The 24888-nt window shown below is 34.9% G+C and overlaps 1 protein-coding gene across 1 annotated transcript in view; it reads left to right on the top strand.

Moving 5' to 3' along the window:
- The window catches only part of CCDC18 (coiled-coil domain containing 18), a 166668-nt gene that overhangs the window by 1096 nt on the left and 140684 nt on the right, over positions 1-24888 (top strand). The window contains exons 2-7 of the mRNA XM_012661015.1: positions 81-216; positions 888-1062; positions 3848-4009; positions 8405-8511; positions 10087-10215; positions 22364-22460. Of these exons, the coding sequence (XP_012516469.1) occupies positions 83-216; positions 888-1062; positions 3848-4009; positions 8405-8511; positions 10087-10215; positions 22364-22460 (804 nt within the window). The 5' untranslated portion in view covers positions 81-82. The remainder of the gene's footprint in view (positions 1-80; positions 217-887; positions 1063-3847; positions 4010-8404; positions 8512-10086; positions 10216-22363; positions 22461-24888) is intronic.

Below are 24888 nucleotides of genomic sequence, written 5' to 3'. Positions count from 1 at the left end.
ATTCTATTAGCGTGAGAGTATTTTGACTGGAACAACAGAATCTTTCAGGCAAGTACAAAAAATTAATTTCTTTTTTTAAGAAATGGAATCTAGTTCTTCAGACTACTATAATAAAGACACTGAAGAAGAAAGTTTGCTTGCAAATGTTGCTTCCTTAAGACATGAACTGAAGATAACAGAATGGAGTTTGCAAAATTTAGGGGAAGAGTTATCCATGTAAGTAAGTTTGATCACATGCAGAATTCAGAGTATGACTTTAATTTGTGAATATAAAATGTATAGATTTCATTAATATATATTGTGTTTCTAATATACCTCTGGAATAAGAAATAATTGCCTATACTTACTTTTTTTTTTTTTTTAGAGACAAGTACTCACTGTACCCAGGCTGGAGTGCAGTGGTGTGATCATAGCTCATTGTAGCCTCAAACTCCTGGGCACAAGCAGTCCTCCTGCCTTAGCCTTCTGAGGAGCTGAGACTATAGGCAGGCGCCACCATGCCCAGTCTCTGTGCTTTTAATATAACTCTCAGTTTAAGGAAAAATATGAATATTAGAGCAGCACTTACATTTGTAAAAACACCTTTAATGTGTTAGAATTTAGAGTATAAAATATATATTTTGGGATTTATTAGTCTTATTATTATGACTATTTTTTGAATCCTAAGTAATCCTAGCATAGAGGCTCTGGAAATGCATAGGTTGCTAGTTTAAAACTAATTATGGTTTATTTAAAATTTAGTGGAAACATTGCCTTATGTTCATAACTGTGAATCTAATTGTCAGCAGCATTTCTGGTTCTTTTTGTTTTTTTGTTTAATGTATAGCAATTTGTAGTAAATACTTAAACTATCTAAAAACTAAAATATGTTTTTCTTTTTTCCCTAGTGTTAGTCCAAGTGAAAAATCTGATTATGCCTCTAATCCCTCAAAGTCTGAAGGGCCCATTTTGGAAGATCTTGTTCAGACTAGCCACCCTGGACTTTTGAATTACTCACCTTATAAAAAAGTTTGTAAAATGTCTGGTAGCAGTGCTGACTTTCAAAAAAAGCCAAGAGATAAGGTTATTGTTTTTAGACCTACTTACTTAAAAGTAGTTTTAGTTTTAGATCAGTCTACTTAAAATATTTTTTCTTTCAGTTTTTGTTTAAATGCTTTATTCATGTTTTCTATAGTCTTTGGTTCCTAAGAATTTAAATATAATTGTTCTTTTTATGTCCCAACAAGAAAGTAGTTATCTTGGTATATTACTCTATTTTTAAGCATCTATATTTATTACCTTTTTGCAGTTAAATGTGTTCTTTACTGAGGTAAATTATAATCCCCTTGATTTTAGCACTATGCCCTATACATAATAGATCACTAATTATTTATTAAGTAGTTAAAGTACACCTATCGTTTAGTGTGGATCCAGTACTATTTGATAGCATGGCACTATTCTTCTTTCATTATCCCTAAGTTTTGTTGATGATGTTAGAGATCTTTTCCTGGTCTGGAACTCTTTCCCTCTTTCTTATTCTGTTATATTATCTGTCTACCTGTATTTATCCCTCTTCCTTACTCAAACTTTTTATCTCCCTTTCCACTCTCCTTTCTGTTCTTTATTCCCTCACCCCAGTATGCATATACACAGATATGGGTAGCATATACACAGCATAAACTTTTTGGATACAAATTTGATCTTTCCCTTTCAGAAAGCCAACTAATAAGAGATTTTCTTTTTGTATAAATTTAAGGAGTACAAGTGCAATTTTATAGCATGGATATATTGCATAGTAGTGAAGTCTGGGCTTTCAGTATATCTATCACCCAAATAGTATACATTGATTGTATTCATTAAGGAATTTCTCATCATCCACCCCTCCGCCCTTCCAAGTCTCCAGTGTCTGTTAATCTACACTCTATGTCCATGTGTACACATTATTTATCTCCCATTTATAAGTGAGAACATGAGGTATTTCTGTGTCTGAGTTGTTTCACTTAAGGTAATAGCCTCCAGTTCCATCCATGTTGCTTCAGAGAGATTATTTCATGCTTTTAATGGCTGAATAGTATTCCATTGTGTGTGTATGTGTGTGTGTGTGTGTGTGTATATATATATATATATATAACATATATATATATACACACACACACACATAGACCACATTTTCTTTATCCAATCATCTGTTGAGGGATATTAGGTTGATTCTATATCTTTGCTATTGTGAATAGTGCTGTGATAAACACAGGGGTGCAGGTATCTTTGATACAATGATTTCTTTTCCTTTGGGCAGATACCCAGTAGTGGGATTGCTGAATAGGAAGCTGCTTAATGAAGCTTTCTGAGCCTACATTTTAGAAATATATTCAAATTCCATGTCTGCAAAGAGTATGTAATTCTGAGAAATTTGATCTCTATCCTAATTCATATTGGTGATCATTTTTATTATATATATGCCCTAGTGGAAATCATTGTGTTTTACCATGAGGAAAATCAAGAGACAAATCACAAATAGGGGAAAAAAATATTGGTAATGCATATCAAAGACAAAGGGCTAATCTCTCTAATATGTAAAGAGCTCCTAGAAAGAAGAAAAAAATCAATAACCCCTGGGCAAAAGACATGAATGGAAAAGAAAAATGTTCTTCAAACTAATGAAAAGGTGTCCAATCTCACTTATATTAAGAGAAATTTAAAATGAAACTATACTTAAATACCAGTTGTTACCTGTCAAATTGTTAAGCGTCCCGATATTTGACAGTATATTTCGTTGGTGATATTCCGGGGCACATACATTGCCTAGTGGGAGTGCAAAATGATGTAACACTATGGAGAGGCATTTGGCAATATTTACCAAAATTACAAATACATTTACCTTGACTTGGAACTTCCATTTCTGGAAAACTATCCTACAGGTACACCTGACCAGGCACAAAATTAGGCATTGTTTGTCACATTAAAAGATTAGAAATAGCTCAAGTGTCCAATAGTAGTGGGTTAGTTGAATAAACTAATGGTTTGTTCATGCAATGAAAACTATGCAGTTGAGAAAAAAAAGGGTAAGAGTTTCTCAATGTATTGATTATGGAGAGGCTATATATTTTTCAAGTAAAACACAAAGTGCAGAACTGTATATATAATATGCTAGTTTTTGCATATGGAAGTGAGGGAAATGAGTAATTTGTATTGCTTGTATATGCATGTGGAATCACTAGAAGACTAAGCAAGAAACTTACAAAAATGGTTACCTACCTACTAAAGATGGGAAGGAGAATGCTGTGTATACTTTCATATCGTTTTGACTTTTGAATTACATAAATATATCACTCAGAAAACTAAAATTAATTAAAAGATGTTTTGAAAATTATAACCTTCATGAAAATTAAAATAATTTATTATAAAATACATGTAAAAAGAGTATAATAAAAATAGATGGATTAAAGAATATTTTATCTACTATCCATTTGTTGAACTCAAATGTTCTTTCCATTTATTGTGTCTTGTGGACAATGTAGCTATGAATATTTTTGTGTAATATCTTTAGTTGCAAAAGTATAAAAATTTCTATCAGATTTATACCCAGGAATGATATTGTTGGGTCTTAGCATATTCAGCTTTACTGGATAATACCAAGTTTTCCAAAGTATACTACTGTTTTCCAAGTTGTACTTATGTGCAGTTCCACCAGCAGTGGAGGAGAGAGTACTCATTGTCCCACATGTTCTTGTCAGCACTCACTAAATATTTTAACTCTTTTTCTGAGCTGCTTAGTCATCTTATTCATAATTGTTCATCATTTTCCATTAATTACATGTAATCCTTAATTGAAATAATTCAAAATAGATTGTTCTTTTTCATTTTTCAGATGTCTTTTTCATCTTCTACCTCTGTGGAGCAGGAGATTAAAAGCCTTCGAGAGAAACTTAATAAACTTAGGCAACAGAATGCTTGTTTGGTCACACAGAATCATTCTTTAATGACTAAGATAGAATCTATCCACTTTGAATTAACACAGTCAAGAGCAAAAGTATGTGTCTTGAATCATGAGTATGCCAACAGAAAATAGTTGTAATCATTTTAAGATTTATAATTGGAAAAATATTCCTTATATTGTCTTAGTGTGTTATGTGTAGTAATTTTTATTATGATATTATACTATAGTATCAACATGTTATGAAATTAATTTTATATGAATTTTATATCTGAAAATGATTTAGAGGAACTTTATAGTTTTTGCATTTAGTTAAGTCAGCTTCTTAAAAAGTCAAAATTACCAATTTGTGTGATTTTATTTTTACGTAAAGGAAGTATAGCTTATTTATCTTCCTTTTTAAAATAATACATTCTCATCTTTGAAAACCTGAAGAGGGAGAAAGACCACCCAGAATTTCCTCCATCTAGAAACCACTTTATTGGTTTATTACATGGTTCAATCCAGGCTGTTTTAAATAGTTTTGTTTTTTCCTATTTTTTTACTTCATATATAGTCTAAGCATTTTCTGAGGCATTTACATAGCTTTTCTATTGATCATTTTTTATGATAGCCTTACGTTCCAGTATGTGATCATAATGTATCTTAGTTAATAATTCCCCTATTTCAGTGGTGTCCTATTTTTTGCTGTGTGATTGGTATTATACAAAAAATTATAATAGAGGAAACTAAAATATCCAACAGTAGTCATGGTAAATTATGGTATGCCCATAAAATGGATAGCAACAAAGCCTTTTTAAAAAAAAGAGATAAATATTTCAGTACTAAGTTGCAAAGTTGTTTGACTTATATGAATCATTATGAGGTTTAAATGACATGTGTAAAGGCAGAACAGTGTATATAATAAGCATTCAAAAATTATTATCTAATATATTTAGTGGTATAAAAACATACAGCAGTACACACCTATAATGACCTGTTTTGCTTTTTATAAAGTGTGCACGTGAGTATGTTTGTGTGTAGATATACATATGTATATAAGGAAAGAAAGACTGCTCCATACTGTTGATAATTTCAAGAGGGATTGGAAGGTTAGAGTGGAGCTTTAACTATTTTCTTTTACAGACATTATATATATATTACATATATAGTTTTAAGTAGAAGAATTATGAGTAAGCTTTATTTTTCTTTTATATCTTTCAAAGAAAACAAAGTGCTATTAGGGATTATTTCAGCCCAAGGAGGAAAGATGCAACTTGAACATAAAACCTCTTTGGTGTTTGGGATTATTTCTAGGATAGCTTTCCAGAGGCAGAATGACCTAATTACAGGGAAAAAGTGTTTCGCAGGCATTTATTGCACTCAACATTAAGTATTCTACATTTTTTGGTCACTTTAAGGGAAAAATATTATTTTTCTTGATTTCTTATGAGGTTTACCTTTTCAGTGTATTTGTTTGCCATTTAGATTTCTTTGTGATTTGTTCAGCTTTTCTGTTTATTAATTATATTTTAAATTTTTCTTCAATTGTAGATAATGTCTCTTTTTAAAGTCATAAATACTTAATTATTTAAAGGAAATAATAATAGTCTTGTGGACCTTTCTTTTTAGAATACATGAGGCCTAAAGTATCCAACCATGTAATATGAAAATTACATATTAACAATGGCTGGATACTTTCCCAACAGCCCTCCTAAACACAGCAGTGGGCCAGGTGTGGTGGCTCATACCTGTAATCCCAGCATGTTGGAAGACCAAGGCATGAGGATCGCTTGAGGTCAGGCATATGAGACCAGCCTGGGCAACAGAATGAGACCCTATCTCTAAAAAAAAATAAAATTAGGCAGGCATGATGGTGCGTGCCTGTAGTCTCAGCTACTCAGGAGGCAGGAAGATCACTTGAGCTCAGGAGTTGTAGACTATAGTGAGCTATGATTGTGCCACTGCATCCCAACCTGGTGAGAAAATAATACCCTGTCTCTAAAAATAACAACACAAAAAACTCACCAGTGGTTATTTATTCTAGGCAGTAAGACAGACATTGGAATTTTACTTCCCAGCTCAGCATTTTCTAAATTGTTTAAATATTATAACAATGAGAAGCTGCCTTTTTCAGGGCAGGTCTGACCTTTTGATGTTGCATATATGCCAACCTTGGAAATCTTTTGCTGAAAAGCCTTCTTGGCTCAATCAGTATATTCATAATTTACCTTTTAGCAATTTGTTTTTGTTTTTCTGACACAGGGTCTCACTCTGCCCCAAGCCGGAGGTTAGTGGCACAATTGTAGCTCACTGCAGCCTCAAACTCCTGGGCTCAAGGGATTCTCCTGCTTCAGCCTCCCTAGTAGGTAGGACTACAAGCCCATGCCACCACATCCGACTAATTTTTCTATTTTTAGTAAAGGTAGGGTACTGGTATGTTGCTCAGGCTGGTCTCGAACTCCTGGCCTCAAGCAATCCTCCACCTCAGCCTCCCAAAGTGCTAGGATTATAGGTACAAACCCCTGGCAATGTTTGTACTTAACACTTCTGACATCCTGCTCTTTCTGAGCCTTTTGCCCCTCAGGCCTACCGTCCAGCTGCCATCCTGGAACTTCTCTCTGATGTTATTCTACATTGAATCTACCATTTCCTGAATCTCATGTTCTTTCTTAATATATTCTTTGTATAATTGGAGCATATCTTCTAGTTGCTTCCTTTCCTGTCTGAAAATGTCTTAATTTCTCTCCCACTCATAATTGAATTCCAGGTTGAAAATTATTTTATATCAGGATTTTTAGGATATTACTTTCTTCTATCCTCTAATGCTACTTTGAAAAGTCTAATGCCATTGTTAATCATTTTCCTTAGCTTGTAATTTTTTTCCCCTTTGTTTTTCACTTTATGGTAGTTTTTAGGTCTTCCCTCTTTCCCTGATTTTTAAAATTGCATAACAATGTGTCCTTGAATAGCACTTTATTACTCATGTTGGGTACACAGGGGACCTTTCAGGCTGGAAACTTGTGTCTTTTGTTCCTAGTAATTTTTCTTACATCTTTTTGATAATTTTTTCCCTTGTTTTCTTCTATATTTCCTATTTGGTAAATATTGGACCACCTGGATTGGTCCTCTAAATCTTGTAGATTTTTTTCTGGTATTTTTCATCTCCTTGTCTTCCTGTGATTCTTTTTAGGAGATTTCGTCTTGTTATTTTTTATACTTTTATTGAATCTCTTATTTTGACTGTCATACTTTTTTCATTTTCTGAGGCTTTTTCCTATTCTCTGATTGTTTTATATTTCATAACATCCTGATGCAGTATCCTCTCTTAGCACTTTGAAATTTTAATAATTTTTTTCTTATGTTTGCTTTGCTTGCTACTTTCTTTTTTCTTTTGTTTGGATCTCTGATTTTCATGTTAGAAGGTTTTTTTAGATATTAGTGTTTTGGCTATTCATATTTAAGAGAAAAGCATTTAAATGTTGTTTGAAAGCTCTCTATGTATTGGTGAAGTTGTGCAGTGGGCTTCATTTGTGAGTGATGGTTTGGGGGCGGGTGGTTCTTTTGTAGGGAAATACCCAACTACCCACAACTATTAGCTTGTGATAGTCTTTTTCTTTGGAGCTGTTGAGTTTCTCTAGCAAAGGATCCTTTGATTTCCCACCTGTGGGGTAGCCCTAAATGAGATGGATTAGTAAACTGGAGTTTGATGGTTTTATATTAATCCCCTTGTTTATAGGTTTACCTCATCCCTGCTCATCATTTTACCTAGTGTCCCAGAGTCCCAAGCCTCTCTTTTTCAGTTTCTTCAGATAATAAACCTTCTGCCTCTTTTCTGGTAGGCTATTGCCTTGCTGTTAGTGTTCTGGGAGTGGGAAAAAGAGTGACTGTTATCTCCAGAGACTTTGAACTATATCCCTGGTTTTCCATCTAGGACCTCACCCTTGTCCTCTACTGTACCTCATGCGTTCATGTCCTAAAATTTTTTTCAGAGATAATTAGTTCTCTTATTGATATTCTCTTCCACACCATTTAGATTGTAAGATTCCTACCCTACCACAATAGTTGCACTCTGTTATAGGTTGTAGGATTACTGTGCTTTTCTGTATTATCTAAAGATTTTCTCTAGTAAGCATGCATTCTAAAATTAAGTTTAAATAATAAAATTTATTGAGTATTTTCTTATACAATTTTTAATAGTTTGGTACTTTATGTCTAATTTTCTGTCTTCCTAGATGGTATCAATAGAGATTCTATTTTTTCCCTCAAATAGCTAATCAGTTATATTGGAATATTAAGTTGAGGGTAATAGCAGGAGGTTAGATGCTGAGACTGGCTTACGATGATGACATGCCCATGTAAATGTTGATCAAAGGAATAGATAGGATGAGCTTTACATTTGACTAATGATTGAGGAGTCCTATTGAACCTTCTCTGGCAGGAAAAAAACTAAAGACCAAGATTAAGTTATTTTCTGAAAGAAAGTACTCTAAAAGTTGTTTTATGTTTTAGGTTTCTATGCTTGAGTCTGCTCAACGGCAGGCAGCCAGTGTCCCAATCTTAGAAGAGCAGATTATAAGTTTAGAAGCAGAAGTTGCAGCCCAAGATAAAGTTTTGAGGTAAATATACTTTTTATAGCTTTAAAATTTTTATTTTCTACTTCTACTTTGTGTTAAATCTTGTTAAATCTTGTCCCCCACTTCTACCCCAGTAATATAGTGACCATTTGTCTTGGAACGTATGGACTCTGTTTTCAGTCACTCATAACTCCTCTTGACTGCAGGTTGCATGTAGTATATAGAGGCTAAAAAAGACTAGATCTAAGCTGAGATGCTTATTAATGTGCTGTTGTTATATATGAATTAGTTCATTTCTTGCTCTGCATAGCAATATATATCCAGTGCTTCAATGGGAGTTCAAGAAATAAAATATAAGGAATCAGGCACTTTATAATTTATTCTCCTCTTCTGCTTTGAATGAAGTGGGAAATATATGTATATTAAATAGCATATTACTCTATTTGTTCTAAAAGTGTAGTTATGGGACCAGTAGTATTAGCATCTTTTGGGAACTTGTTAGAAATGCAAATTCTTAGGTCACATTTCAGGCTTACTGAATTACAAACGGGGAGGTGAGACCCAGAAATCTGTGTTTTAACAAGTTCAGATGATTCTGATATACACTGAAGTTGTCTTTTATGTCCATCAGAATTTTGTAATTTTCTTTGTTATATGTATTATTTTAAGTTTATTCCTGGGTATTTTATATGTTTGGTTATTGTGAATTTGTTCCCATCCTATTCATTGCTAGTATATGGAAAGGCTACTGATTTTTGTATAATATAATTATTTTGTAATTGAACTATTTCTTATATTCTTTTATCCTAATAAGTTTTCATTTTGATTCTCTGGGGTTTTCCAGGTAGCTAATGATATTATCAACAAATAAGTAAATTTGTCTTTCCTTTCCAGCATTTATACTTCTCATTGCTTTTTCATTTTTGCTTTTTGCAGTGGGTAGATCTGTCAGAAAAATTGTTAGATGTGGGGGTGATAACAGTTATCCTTACCTAGTTTCTGATCTATATAGTAATGCTTCCAGTATCTGGCCATGAAATATCATGTGAGCTATTACTTCAGATGTATTTCATTTGATGGAAGTATTCTTTTATTCCTTTTAAAAAATCTCTTGAGAAGTGATCAATATGCCTTTTCTTTGTCTCTTATTATATATTTATTTCTCTTAACTCATTGATTTAAAGTAATAGAATTCCTAATGTTGAATTATTCTTGCATACCTGGAATAATCTCTTTAATAGTTTTTTAAAAATATCCTTTATTTTTTGGCTGGGCATGGTGGCTCACGCCTATAATCCTAGCACTTTGGGAGGCCGAGGCGGGCAGATTTCTTGAGCTCAGGAGTTCGAGACCAGCCTGAGCAAGAGCGACACCCCGTCTCTACTAAAAATAGAAAGAAATTATCTGGATAGCTAAAAATATATATATAGAAAAAATTAGCTGGGCATGGTGGCACATTCCTGTAGTCCCAGCTACCTGGGAGGCTGAGGCAGGAGGATCGCTTGAGCCCAGGAGTCTGAGGTTGCTGTGAACTAGGCTGACTCCACGGCACTCTAGCCCAGGCAAATGAGACTCTGTCTCAAAAAAAAAAAAAAAAAAATATCCTTTATTTTATAGGGAAGCAGAAGAAAAATTAGAACAGAGCCAGAAAATGGTAATTGAAAAAGAACAGAGTTTGCAGGTGTCCAAAGAGGAATGTATAAAGTTGAAGGTGGACTTACTTGAACAAACTAAACAAGGAAAAAGGTATGTGTTTTTAAAGCAAATATTTTTTTGAAGGGAATAAAAGGATATATTACATATTTTAAAATCTAGTTAATTTTTGAAGTGAGAAAATTTCAGAAATTTGGCATTGGAATAACTTAATGTTCTTTTTTGTCCACTATATTTTTTTTATTTTCCCTTAAAATTTTCGTGTGTGGGTATTATGTTATTGGCATTTTGGATTGGAGTTAATTCCCAGAAGACTGATAATGATTATCAATGTAATGGTATTTAGTTAGTTCTGAAAATTAAGTTATATGACCTAATTAAAACCAATACATTGAATTTAAAACACTAACAGAGAAAAAGCCTTTAAGATTACCTCTAATAAAATTAAATAAAATGTTACATGAACTCTTTATATATTTTTTTCATTATTATTTATTTATTTTTTGAGACGGAGTCTCGTTCTGTCACCTGGGCTAGAGTGCCGTGGCATTAGCCTAGCACATAGCAACCTCAAACTCCTGGGCTCAAGTGATTCACCTGCCTCAGCCTCCCAAGTAGCTGGGAGTACAGGCACACACCACCATGCCTGGCTAATTTTTCTATTTTTAGTAGAGATGGAGTCTTGCTCTTGCTCAAGCTGGTATTGAACTCTTGAGCTCAAGCGATCCTCTCGCCTCAGCATCCCAGAGGGGCTGGGATTACAGGCGTGAGCCACCACACCCGGCGCATGAACTCTTTAAAGAAAAATTTTGCCTCAGATACGACAGAAAAAGAAACTCAATTCATAAGAAAGTGTGGTTGGGTCGTCCTTCAGGAATACATAAGTAATATAAAAATTTCTATTTTGAATAAATTATGTCTTGAGATAAAGTTTTTTAGGTAGCTCTGAAGAGGAAACCATTAACTTTGAATGCCAATTAACTTTTAATTGAAAATTTTTTAGTTTAATAAAGTTTTATAACAGTATGAATATAGCAGCTTTTATGCGGAGTAAAATGATAATCTGCATTTTTATCTTCTTTGACAACAAACATTTTAAAGATTTATACTATGATATAAATTAGGTTATGAAAAAAGTAATTTGTCATAAATTGGTTAAATATTTATTTTCATGTGCACTTAAACTTCTAAAAACCACTCTAAACCAATCTGTAGGTCATTTTTTCATTTAAAGAACATTTTCACAGCAACATTTGGTTAGCCTAGTTCAAGTTACAGTATGTATTTGATGGGCAGTATGGCTTAGTGGAAAATGTTTAGATTTTGGGGTCAGCTAGATTTTTATCTCTCAGTGGCTTTGTTACCTGGGGCAAACTATTTAACCTTCTTAAACCTCAGTTTTTTCATCTATTAAATCAAGATGATATTGTCTTGATGTATATAGATATGAAGATTAAATGAAAAAAGAAATACAAGATGCCTTTTAAGTAATAAATACTAACAAACTATAGCTATTGTGTAAACTGTGTGGTTAAATTTTCTAATATTCAGACTTTACTTATTCAGATAAGCTTTGTACATTGTTATTTAAAATAGTGAGATATAACATATGAAGACCAGATTCATAATATGGCTGCTAATAAAAAGTACAGAGGAAGAACTACTAGTTTCCTTTATACAACTTAGATAAGAGATGATTTTTAAGGGTAGAGTATTGACTTTGCTTTCACAAGGTGAGTAAGTGGGGACAGATACATTCTGGGCAGCATGTGCAGATGCAAATGTATCAAAGAGCATCATTGCTAAAGAACTCTAAGTAGTTTTATATACTTATAAGTAAATAGATGCAGTAGGAGATAAGGCAAGAAAGGCAGGCTGGGCTGTGTAGGGTGACTCACACCTGTAATCCTAGCGCTCTGGGAGGCTGAGGCAGGAGGATGGGTTGAGCTGAATAGTTGGAGACCAGCCTTAGCAAGAGCGAGACCCCGTCACTACTAAAAATAGAAAAAATTAGTGAGTCGTTTTAGCACATACCTGTAGTCCCAGCTACTTGAGAGGCTGAGGCAAAAGGATTGCTTGAGCCCGGGAGTTTAAGCCTGACACCGTGGCACTCCAGCCTGGGCAACAGAGCGAGACTCTGTCTCAAAAAAAAAAAGGGCAGACTTGTTCCAGACAGTAAATGGCTTTATGTGTTATACCAAGGGATTTGTATTTTAACCTGGAGAGCATAAATAGCTAATTAAGATTTTTAGGTAGAAATGTGACAGGAAGACTGTTGGAGACTTTTGAAAAACTAGAGCGAATGTTGACTTTCTGAATGTGGTCTGAATGTGTCCCCTAAATTTCCTGCATTGGAAACTTTATCCCCAGCGCAACAGTGTTGGGAGAGACTTAGGTCATGAGGGCTCTGATTTGACAAACAGATTAATGCTGTCATAAAAGGGCTTGACGGAAGGAGTTTGCCCCTTTTTGCCTTCCTACCTTCTGCCATGTGAGGAGGTAGCATTCTTCCCCACTGGAGGACACAGCATTCAAGGAACCATCTTGGAAGCAGAGAGACTAGGCCCTAACCTACCAGTGCCTTGATTTGGGACTTTCCAGCCTTCAGAACTGTGAGAAATACATTTCTGTTTTTTATAAATTACCCATTCTGTGATACTTTGTTACAGCAGCACAAATGGGCTAAGACACATTCTGAGATCAAAACCTTTGCAAGGACTTTTTTTTGGGTGCAGATCATTAATTATAATTGATTAAAAAGCCAATGTAAAGGCAGAGGTTGTTTAGCTTTATGCTGGTTATAAGAGACATCCTAAAGCATAAGGACACAGAAAAGTTGAGAGCAAAGGAATAGAAAGAAATTTTTCAAGCACGTATTCACCAAAGCAAAATCGATATAACTATATTAGTGTCACACAGAATAGACTTAAATATAACAAGCATTACTGGTGTTAAAAATTACTCTTATGTTATATTTAAGTAACACTTAACCAGGAAGATAGAAAGGCTCTAAACCAGAAAGATATAATGATTTTAAACTTAAGAGTTTTTTTAATTCTTTTTTTTATTTGCCAACACAACCCTTCAGTGTAAAAAAGACTCTAAACTTATATGTATCTAATAATTTAGTCCCAAAATACATATGAAAATTAACAGAATTTTAAGGAAAGAAGAGCAAGTCTGTAATCATACAGGGAAAATTTTCACACAGAAATTGTTAGATTAAGCAACAAAAAATTAAGCAAGGACTTGAAGAGTTGAGTAAGACAGTTAACAATCTTGATCTAATGGATTTATATATAGAACCTTATGGCCAGCAACTTGAGAATTCACATTATTTATTTCAAGCTCTTCTGGCGTATATAATCTCTTTCCTCACTGTGTTAGAAAGCATGAGTTTCAACAAATTCCAAAAGATTGATGTTATACAAATGACCTTCAGACCACAGTACAATTAAATTAGAAAATAACCTGCCCAAATCTTGTAGTTTGGAAATTTAAAGCCAGCCTTATTGGTGTTCATTGACCATTGAAGAAATTAGGAAACTTTAAAAACTGAGTGATATAAAAAATATGGCATGTCAGGAGGGTGTGGTGGCTCGAGCCTGTAATCCTAGCACTTTGGAAGGCCAAGGGGGGAGGACTGCTTGAGGCCAGGAGTTTGAGACCAGCCTGAGTGAGAATCCCTTCTGTACAAAAATAGAAAAATTAGCCAGACGTAGTGGTGTATGCCTGTAGTCTCAGCTACTCAGGAGGCTGAGGCAGGAGAATTGCTGGAGCCCAGGAGTTTGAGGCTGCAGTGAGCTATGATGATGCCACTGCACTCTAGCCCTGGGCAACAGAGCAAGGAAAAAAAAAATGGCATGTCACTGCTTGTAGCCTGCAGATAAATATATTCTTAGAGGACAAAAATCTAACCTTATATATGTATATTATAAATCATGACTGAAAATTAATGAACTAAAATATCCAATTGTATAGTCAGAAGAAGGACATGTGAGGAAAAAACATCAAAAGAAAATAGAAGTAATGAAATAATAAAGTTAAGGGTGAAATGGATGACTAGAAAACAAAGAAACAATAGAAAGGATTACCAAAACCTAAATCTGGTTATTTTTACAATGACAAAGAAAATGGACATCAGATAAGATTAATCAAGGAGAAAAGGCACAAACATTGGGATTGAAAAGGGACTCCTCAATTGTAGGTGTTAAGAGATAAGACCAATAACTGAATTATTTTGGGATGAAAAATTTGAAAATTTAGACTAAATAAATTTCTCAGTGAAATATAATTTGATGAAACTAACTTAAAAATAAATTAAAAACCTGAATACATGTATAGCTATTAGAGATATTGAATCAATAATTTTAAATCTTCCCACAAATAACTAAACCAGTCAAAACAATGATGACAAAAGGAAACATCATGCCAACTATGGCCCACAATGGTTAATATGAACAAGACTCACAATATCAACTTTTGGCAAGGATATGGAGCAAATGGAGCTCTCATACATTTCTAATGGGAGTGTAAATTGGTAGAACAACTTTGGAAAACTGTCAATATCTGCTAAAGCTAAACATAAGCCTGCCCTATGATCTAGCATCGACTTCAACAGAAATTAGTCTCTATATCTATTAAAAGATAAGTACAAGATGTTCAAAGTAATTTTATTTGTAGTTGCTAAATGTTCAGTGGAATCAATAAATAAATTGTGGTATATTCACATAATGAAATATGCATGCCTGAAAAAGGGCAACACATGTGTCTGTATATCACAGATACAATGTTCAACAAAAAAGCCAGACACAGAAGAATATTGTATAATTCAATAAGAAATCAAGAATAGGCAAAATTAATACATGCTGTTAAAAGTCCAAATAGTGGGCCGGGCGCGGTGGCTCACGCCTGTAATCCTAGTTTTCTGGGAGGCCGAGGCGGGCGGATTGTTTGAGCTCAGGAGTTCGAAACCAGCCTGAGCAAGAGCGAGACCCCGTCTCTACTAAAAATAGAAAGAAATTGGCCAAACAACTAAACATAGAAGAAATTAGCTGGGCATGGTGGCGCGTGCCTGTAGTCCCAGCTACCTGGGAGGCTGAGGCAGGAGGATCGCTTGAGCCCAGGAGTTTGAGGTTGCTGTGAGCTAGGCTGATGCCACGGCACTCACCCTAGCCCGGGCAAAAGAGTGAGACTCTGTCTCAAAAAAAAAAAAAAAAAGTCCAAATAGTGCTTACATTTTGGGGTGAAGAGTATTGATTAGGAAAGTACACAAGGGAGCCTTTTGGGGTTTTGGAAATGTTCTGTATTTGATCTGGGTAGTAGTTACGGAAATATACAAATATAGAAAAATTCATTCACTTAAAACTTCTGCATTTTACTCAATAAAAAATTAAAATCAAATAAAAAACTATAAGTTAAATAAGAAAAATCTACAGAAGATACATGTGCAGTCGTAGTGGATGTTTTAAAACATCCATTTGTTTTAATCACAAATGGTAACACAGACATATGACTGACATGAAGGAAGAAGTGTTTATACTCACAGATTGCTAGAAACAGGAGGCATAATATGCTACACAGAAGGCCCACATGAGGAGGCATCAGGGACAGTAAGGAGGCAGAGGGAGTGGGAAGAAAATATTGGGCAAGATCCTTTATTGTGGTTTTTGTGTGAAGGAATAGTATGACAGTGTAAACAGGTTTAGGATTGGCTAGTTTGAATAATTTCAGTGGGCTCTGGGGTATAAGAGCTTTCCTGAGTTGTTTGGTACCTGGCCCTGAGGTAATTAGGACAGAGGAATATTGGCTCGAAATGTCAGAGCTAGATGGGGGGAGGGAGAGTGGATTCTGGATTGGTTATTTGACCTAGAAAAGTATGCTAGAGTTTACTGTCTTTAAGAGCTGGCTACCCCTTGGAGGGGCAGTCTCCCTAGGGTCAGTAAGTCTCCATATGTCAGGACATCAGAATAAAAAGGCATCCTTAACACAATAGAGAAAATTATAAAACTTTATTGAAAGTCTTAAAAGAAGATCTAATTAATGAGATATATATCATTTTTTCTAGAAGGGAACCTAATATAAAAGTGCCAGATTTCCCCAACATAATTTATATATTCAGTACAACTGCGATCAATATCCTAGCAGGATTTTTGGTGGAACTTAATGAGCTGACCCTAAAAATCATATGGAAGAACCAGTGTTCAAGAATAGACAAGGCAATTTAGAAGTTATAAATCAAGGTGGAGAGCATGCCTACGGATATATCAAGTCTTCTGAAGTTATGCTAATTAAGTCAGTGTGATACTGGTACAAACAGAGACCTGTAAGCAAACACATATACAGTGGAAACTTCATATGTAAGGGAAATGGCATTATACAAATCAGGGGAAAGGATAGAAGAATTGAATTGAGGTGCTGTATAAACTGACATCACGTGATCATATGCGATATACTGAAAAGGCTACATCACTTATTAGTTCTCCCAAGAATGAGCAGCCTGAATCTAATCATGAGGAAACATCAGACAAACCCAGACTGATCTTCTGTAAAACAACTGTTTTGTACTCTTAAAAAAATGTCAGTGTCATGAATGACTAAGGAAAGCTGAGAAGGTGTTCCAGATTATGGAGACGAAAGAGACATGATAATTAAAAGCAGTAGGTGATCCTGGATCTATAAAGAACATAATTGGAATAATTGGTAATATTTGTATATGGATTGTATATTAGATAATAGTATTGTATCAGTTTTACATTTCTTTAATTTGATAGTTGCATCGTGGTTACGTGAGGCAGTGTCCTTGTTCTTAGAGTACATGCTAAAGGGTTTAGGACTGGAGGATACTAATTACTCTAGAATATAGTTCAGTGCAAAAGATCTCAATTAGAAACAAAACATTGTGACAAAATGTCAAAAATTGATGAATCCATACAAAGAATGTACAGATTTGAAATATTTCAAAATAAGTTCAAAAAATGATGCTGAGAGAATTGGTTATCAAATTTTAAAAGACTAGATTAGATCCTTGTATCATACTATACCTGCAAAAAATTCCTAGATGGATTAAAGACCCAATTGTGAAAAGTAAAACTTTTAGAGAAGAAGTAAGAGAATATTTTTGATGATGTTTCATGGTAGGGAAGAATGTTTCGTTTTGTTTGATTTATTTATGTATCTATTTATTTATTTATTTAGAGACAGGATCTCTGTCACCCAGGCTAGAGTGCAGTGGCATGATCATAGCTCATTGCAGTCTCAAACTCCTATGATCTCAAGTGATCCTCTTGCCTCAGCCTCCCAAGTAGCTGGGGGTACAGGCACAGGGCACAACATTTGGCTAATTTTTGTATTTTTTATAGAGACAGGCTGTGTTGCCCGGGCTGATCTCAAACTCCTGGCCTCAAGCAATCCTCCTGTCTCAGCCTCCTAAACTACTGGAATTATAGGCTTGAGCCACTGTGCTCAGCCTATTTCATTTTATTTTATTTATTTTTGAATGATGATTCTGCATACTCTTCATTTTTTTCATTATTTCAGTAGATTCAGGGGTACAAGTGGTTTTCGGGTTACATGGATAAATTGTATAGTGGTGATGTCTAGGTTTTTAGTGTACTTGTCACACAGATAGTGTACCTCACACCCAATAGGTGTTTTTTCTTCCTTCACCTCCTTCCTAGGCTCCCCTCTTCGAAATCTCCAGTGTCCATCATGCCACCCTGTATGCCCCTGTGTACCCATAGCTTAGCTCCCATTTATAAGTGAGAACATGCGGTATTTGGTTTTCCATTCCTGCATTACTTCACTTAGGATAATGGCCTCCAGTTTAATTAAATCACATTTATTTATTTTTGTTTTTGTTACACTTGCTTTTGGGGTCTTAGTCATGAATTCTTTGCCTAGGCCAGTGTCCAGTAGAGTTTTTCCTAGGTTTTCTTCTAGAATTTTTATAGTTTCATGTTTTACATTCAAGTCTTTAATCCATCTTGAGTTAATTTTTGTGTATGGTAAGAGATAGGGATCCAGTGTCATTCTTCTGAATTGTGCTAATTTTCCCAGCACCATTTATTGAATAGAGTGTCTTTTCCCCAGTGTATTCTTTTGTCTGCTTTGTTGAAGATCAGTTGGTTGTAGGTATTTGGCTTTATTTCTGGGTTCTCTATTCTGTTCCATTGATCTATTTGTGTACTTTTATAAGAACTCAATTCCATTTGCAGGTGCAAAAAACAAAATACCTAGGAGTATACTTAACCGAGGAGGTGAAAGATGTCTATCAGGAGAACCACAAAATGAAAGAAATCCTAGATGACACAAAAAAATGCAAAAACATTCCACACCCAGGATTAGAAGAATCAGTACTGTGAGAGGGACCATGCTGCCCAAAGCAATCTACAGATTCAATGTAATCCCTAGTAAAATACCAATGTCATTTTTCAAAATTAAAAAATACAGTCCAAAAACTCAAGTGGAACCAAAAAAGAGCCCTAATAACCAAAGCAATCCTAAGCAAAAAGAACAACTCTGGAGGCATCACATTACCTGACTTCAAATTATACTGCAAAGTGATAGTAATCAAAATAGCATGGGAAAAAATGTTTTTAAATGAGATCCAGAAAGCATAAATATCACAGGAAAAGATTACTAAACTCTGAGTCCATTAAGATAAAAACTTTTTTATTTCATTAAGTTAATCATTTAAATAGTAAAAAGCCAGATACTTGGCAAAATATTTGCAAATAATATAATTCACAAAGAGTAGTATCCAGATTTTATAAATAATCCAGTAATAAAAAGAATCAGAACAAATAGTTTAAAGAACAAGAAACCTAAATGGCCAATGAAACTTGAAAAAGTTGCAGTCTTACTGTGATAAAAAGTGCAGATTCCAACTACATGGAGATTGTAAAACTAGTCATTTCATGCTGCTAGATTGGCAAATATTTTTAATTTGATGATAATTGTAGTAACTTACTGGACATTTACTATGTGTACTTTTCTAAGTGCTTTAATCCTTGTTTTACAAAACTGAATTAGAGGGAAGTTAAGGTTACACTTTTAGAAAGTGGCAGAGGTAGAGTTAGAAAGCAAGAATTATAACTCTAGAGGGCCCACTGGATTGAATACCATGCCAGAGGTAATAGCACAAAGTGTTTAAGTAGAGAGATTTTGGAGACAGGTTACACTTACTAGTTGTGAGATCTTGGGTAAGTTATTTAATCTGTTAGTGACTCATTTTTGGCACTTACCTTCATTGTAGATTGTTAGGAGGCTTAAATAATTTATTTTATAATTGTTGTGATTCTGTTGTTACTTAAGTGTGGGTGAAGATGTGATGTAACAGAAACTCTCATACATTTCTGGTTCAGAGTGTAAATTAGTACACCACCCTAGTACCTTCAACTTCAAAATACCTTTTTGAAAATATCTAGCAATTCAACACCTGGTTACATATCTTAAAGAAACTCTCATACATATTGCCAAAGGGCTGTGCACCAGGATGTTCACTGAAGCATTGTTTGTTTTGGCTGGGAACAACCTCAGTGTCCATCAAATGAATAATGGATAAATAAATTACAAAATTTTCACATAGCAGAAGAGTATGTAGTAGATTTTTAAAAATGAACTAGAGCCATGTGGGTGAACATAGATAAATCTTGAACTATATCGAACAAAAACAATTTGCGGAAGGTTGTATACAGTGTAATGCTGTTCATATAAAGTATAAAAGTATGGAAAAAAGTCTATGACGTTCTTTGATGTAAGATTATACAGATTTTAAGGTATCACTAAGGAAAAAAAGTCATTATGAAACTATGATAGGCCAGGCATGGTGGTGCATGCCTGTAGTCCCAGCTACTTGGGAAGCTGAGGTGGGAGGGTAGCTTTGAGCCTAAGAATTTGAGACCAGCCTGGGCAACATAGTGAGATCCCATCTCAAAAAAAAAAAAAAAAGAAACTATAATATACCATTGATTGTAAAATACATACCAATTTTAGAGATGTAAAAAATGTGAAAACAATATGCCTGTTAGAATAGATGAACTATAATATGTTATATACTATTTGTGGATATAGGTTAATATATGGGTGTGCTAAGTAAAAAACACCAAAATCATGATAGGGTTTTTTTTTTTTTTTGAGACAGAGTCTCACTCTGTTGCCTTGGCCTCCCAGAGTGCTAGGATTACAGGTGTGAGCCATCACGCCCGGCAAGGATAGGGTTTTTCTATGTAAGAAGTCAGGGGGATGGGATTTGGAAGGCACACAGAGGGACCTCAACTCTATTTGTAGTGGTTTGTTTGCTTAAAAGGAAAAAGAGTACAGAAGGCAGAGAGTTAAGATTCATTAGAGCTGGGTTGGGAGTACATGGATATATTTATACTTTTTTGTGTGGCTGAAATATCATGACTTTTTGAAAGTTGAAAGTGAGGAAGAGTAGATAATGTAAAGTGGATGAATTTGGCTTGAAAGGAAAGGTGATAGAATAAAGCACAATATTTGGGGAGGTTTTTGTTTAAGTGAGAAATACAGGTATCCTTTGCTCTCTGAACTCTAGCTATGCAAGCTCAGAAATGGAATATATTCTTACAGATTTTCAAAGAAATCCTTTATTGTCTAAACTCTCTTTTCTTTATCTGAAACTGTGGAACCAGATAGACATACTTAAGAACCACATAGATCAGGAAATGAGGAATACGTTTGCTTGAACTCGTTTATATTTGTTGGAAAGAAGCCAACAGAGAAGAAGCTGAAAATACAGACGATAAGTTTCTGAAGGGAAAAGAGTTAAGATCCAGACTATAGATAGAGTAATTTACTTTGGATAAAAGAGGGTCACTAACTTCACTTACTTTATAAAGAATGTGTTGGGGCTGGGCACGGTGGCTCACGCCTGTAATCCTAGCACTTCGGGAGGCCGAGGTGGGAGGATCGCTCGAAGTCAGGAGTTCGAGACCAGCCTGAACAAGAGCGAGACCCCGTCTCTACTAAAAATAGAAAGAAATTAGCTGGACAACTAAAAGTATATAGAAAAAAAATTAGCCGGGCATGGTGGCGCATGCCTGTAGTCCCAGCTACTTGGGAGGCTGAGGCAGAAGGATTGCTTGAGCCAAGGAGTTTGAGGTTGCTGTAAGCTAGGCTGATGCCACGGCACTCTAGCCCAGGCAACAGAGCCAGACTCTGTCTCAAAAAATAAAAAATAAAAAAAAAATAAGAATGTGTTGGGAATAGGTTTAAATATAAAAATGTTTTTAGGTACGAGTGTGATATTGACCAAGTGTTCTCAATTGATTGTGCCTAGTTGTGCCCAGTATTCTCAATTCACTGTGAGAAGTGTAAGGAAAGGTCAGGGTCAACTAGGAGGTAAGGCAGCAAGGTTGGGCTTTTTTTTTTTTTTTTTTTTAACATACTGACTGCTACACTAGAAAAAAAATGTTTTCCTTGGGGCCATACTGTTTTATTAAGAAAATAGGATAAAAACTTTGAAAACAAAATGATCCTTTCTAATTTAATGAAAAATTTGTTATTTTTTTTATTGTTTTCTGTGCATGAGTTATATGCAACTTGAAAAATAGTTCACATGGTTCCCAAGGTGAAGAGATGTGTGAGTTACATGTTTCATTAGGCCCTGGGCTCAAAACTAGCGTGAGTTAACTACAACTCACATGGCACTTATTGTGTTAAACAGTGCTTAGTAGTGGTTGGATTTTTTTGTTGTTCAGCTTTTTATATCTTGTATTAGTAGAAGTTACTGCTTTTTGAAATATCTTTTTGAAAATTTACTTGACATTTGCAAAAGTCACAGAATTTACTGAGTGTCCTTAAAATTCCAGACAATGGACTGATTATGTAATACCTAACCTTGGAAAATTTATTATCCAGCCTCAGACTACTTCCCTAATCCATCTTTTCCAGGCATGGGGGAAAAACTTCCAACACATAAGAATTTATGTATATTTCAAAGTTTATAAGTATTCTTATTTTATTTTATTTTTCATATCTATAGAATGAGAAAATTTTTTACAGTATAATCTTCATTTTACAGTTTAAGTCTAATATTCTTTTTTAGTACAGAGAAATCTGCTTCTCTTTAATTATTTCTTGTAATTAATTAAAGATTATTTTGGAACTGAACTATTCAAATACAGAGCATGCACAGAGCATTCTTCTTATTTTTCCTTGACACTCCTCAGTGCTTTAGAGCATTCTTTATTTCTATTCATTATCACTTTTTAAATTTTAGAGCTGAACGACAAAGAAATGAAGCACTATATAATGCTGAAGAGCTGAGTAAAGCTTTCCAACAATATAAAGAAAAAGTGGCTGAAAAACTGGAAAAGGTAAGAGGCAGTTGTGCAAATTCAGTGTTTTATATTACTGTCCATATTCTAAAAATAAAGGTAGATATAACTAGAATATGTGTATCTACGGTTGAAGCTGAAAGTAATTTTTATGATCTCATTCATAATAAAATCACTGAATAAAGAATTTATAAATATTAGTAAAGGATGATGTCCACCAATCTTTTTATTATCAGCAGAAAGCTTTTTTTTCTAAAGAGGGAAGAGAGTAGAAAGAAAAGAAGGAACAAAATATAAAGAAAAATGAAGTGTGTAAGCAGAGGGTAGAGCTAGAGAAGTAGAAGCAGGAAACTCATTTCCATCACCTCAGTGAAAATGAAGACAGTGTAGATTATGTAACTTTTAAGTTGTCTCCCTTGACCTACCACCCTGAGAGGGGCTTGCTTCTTCCTCTCAGAGGGAAGCTTCCTTGAACTGGTTCTATACAGAAATGCAGTGACTTTATTACCATGCATGTATTATATTTATTTAATATTTTTAAGTAATACCACACAGTAATGAAATTTGTATGGAAGAATGCCACAAATTGGACATTCAGATATTGAACTCAGAGGGAGGTCTGGTAAAGAGATACTGATAATGGGAGACTTCCCTTTTGAGACAGTAATTAAAGCAGAGGAAATTAGTGATTCTGTTCAAAGAAAGGTAGAAGGCCAGAGGAAAGAATGTTTAAGTAGAAAGACAGAATAAGAAGATTCAGAGTATAGGTAACTAATGGGTATTCACTTATTAAACACTTATGAAGTTCCTTTTACATGCCAGGTACTATGCCTGTCTCTGGGAGAGTCAGTGATATATAACACATGACACCTACTCCAAAGAGCTCACAGTCTAGTAAGATTGATAAGTATGTAAACAAATAATTTCAGTATTTTGGAATAAGAAGTATTTAATATAATAAAATAAGTGGTGGGTATGGTAAGGAAGGATGAAGGGGGGTTTAATAAACTCTGATGGGCTCAAAGAAGGCTTCACAAGGCCGGGCGCGGTGGCTCACGCCTGTAATCCTAGCACTCTGGGAGGCCAAGGCGGGAGGATCGCTCAAGGTCAGGAGTTCGAGACCAGCCTGAGCAAGAGTGAGACCCCGTCTCTACTAAAAATAGAAAGAAATTAGCTGGACAACTAAAAATATATATAGAAAAAATTAGCCGGCATGATGGCACATGCCTGTAGTCCCAGCTACTCGGGAGGCTAAGGCAGAAGGATCGCTTGAGCCCAGGAGTCTGAGGTTGCTGTGAGCTAGGCTGATGCCACGGCACTCTAGCCCAGGCAACAGAGCCAGACTCTGTCTCAAAAAAAAAAAGGCTTCACAGAGTAGGAAATGCTGTGGCCTTAAGGACACATGTGGCCTTCTACGTCCTTAAGTGTGGCCTTTTGACTGAATCCAAATTTTACAGAACAAATCCTTTCATTAAAAGGGAAGTAGCAGAGAAAGATGAAACATTTCTTGCCTCCATTGATGCTTAAAAAAGAACAATCTTGAAATCAGAAGGCCACAGGTTCCCCACCACTGTTAGGGTATCTCTAAGATTGTGGTATATCATTGAACAGTGTTAAGCAGAGGAAATGATCAAATCTATGTGTTAGAAAGTTCACTCTGATATCAGGTGAAGATGTATTTGAGAGGCGAGAGACAAGCCAAGGAGACTCCGAAAGACCAGGCAAGAGATATTGAAGATGATGGAGTTGAGGAGATAGATATGAGAGATTTTAAAGTTGGAGAATCAGTGGGATCTAGTGACCACTTAAATATATTAGAAACAGGCAGTAAGAGAGAGAGAGGGAGAAGTATGGGATATCTTTAGGTTGCTGGTTTGAGAGACTGGTGGATGATTGCATCATGAATCAAAATAGACAATTTGGGAAAAAAAATATAATGAGTTCTATTTTGGAAATGTCTGTAGAATATCCAGTTGGTTTCTAATAGGCATTTGTATCTACAAGTCTGGTCTTAGACAATGAAATCTGTATTAGGACTATAGATTTAAGAATTGACACTACTTAATTGAGTGGTAAAAGCCTTAGACATTGACAGAGTTTATATAGAGTGAGAACAGGATGAAGAATACAACCCTGGGAGATAGTTAAAAAACCGGTGGAATAGCTTATGAAAGATACGGAGAGGAAATGACCAAAAAGTTAGAGAATCAGGAATGTATGATACGAAAAGCCAATGCAGTAGCGCATCTTTAAAACAAGGTAATGGTTTTCAGTGCCAGATGATGCAAATTGGTCAAAAAAGGGTGAGGACTGAGACAGGGCTATTTGTTTTTATAATCAGAGAGTCACTGGATACTTTGCAGAGAGCAACTTTATTAAAGTAATAGAGACAGAAGGGACAACCTCTGAAATGGAAGAAATGGAAAGGGAGACAGTGGAGATAGCTAACAGACTATTTATATAAGGT

This window comes from Propithecus coquereli, unplaced genomic scaffold (assembly GCF_000956105.1).
Source record: "Propithecus coquereli isolate 6110/MARCELLA unplaced genomic scaffold, Pcoq_1.0 Scaffold7, whole genome shotgun sequence".
Classification (NCBI taxonomy): Eukaryota; Metazoa; Chordata; class Mammalia; order Primates; family Indriidae; genus Propithecus; species Propithecus coquereli.
This window is presented reverse-complemented; position numbering and strand designations above follow the sequence as displayed.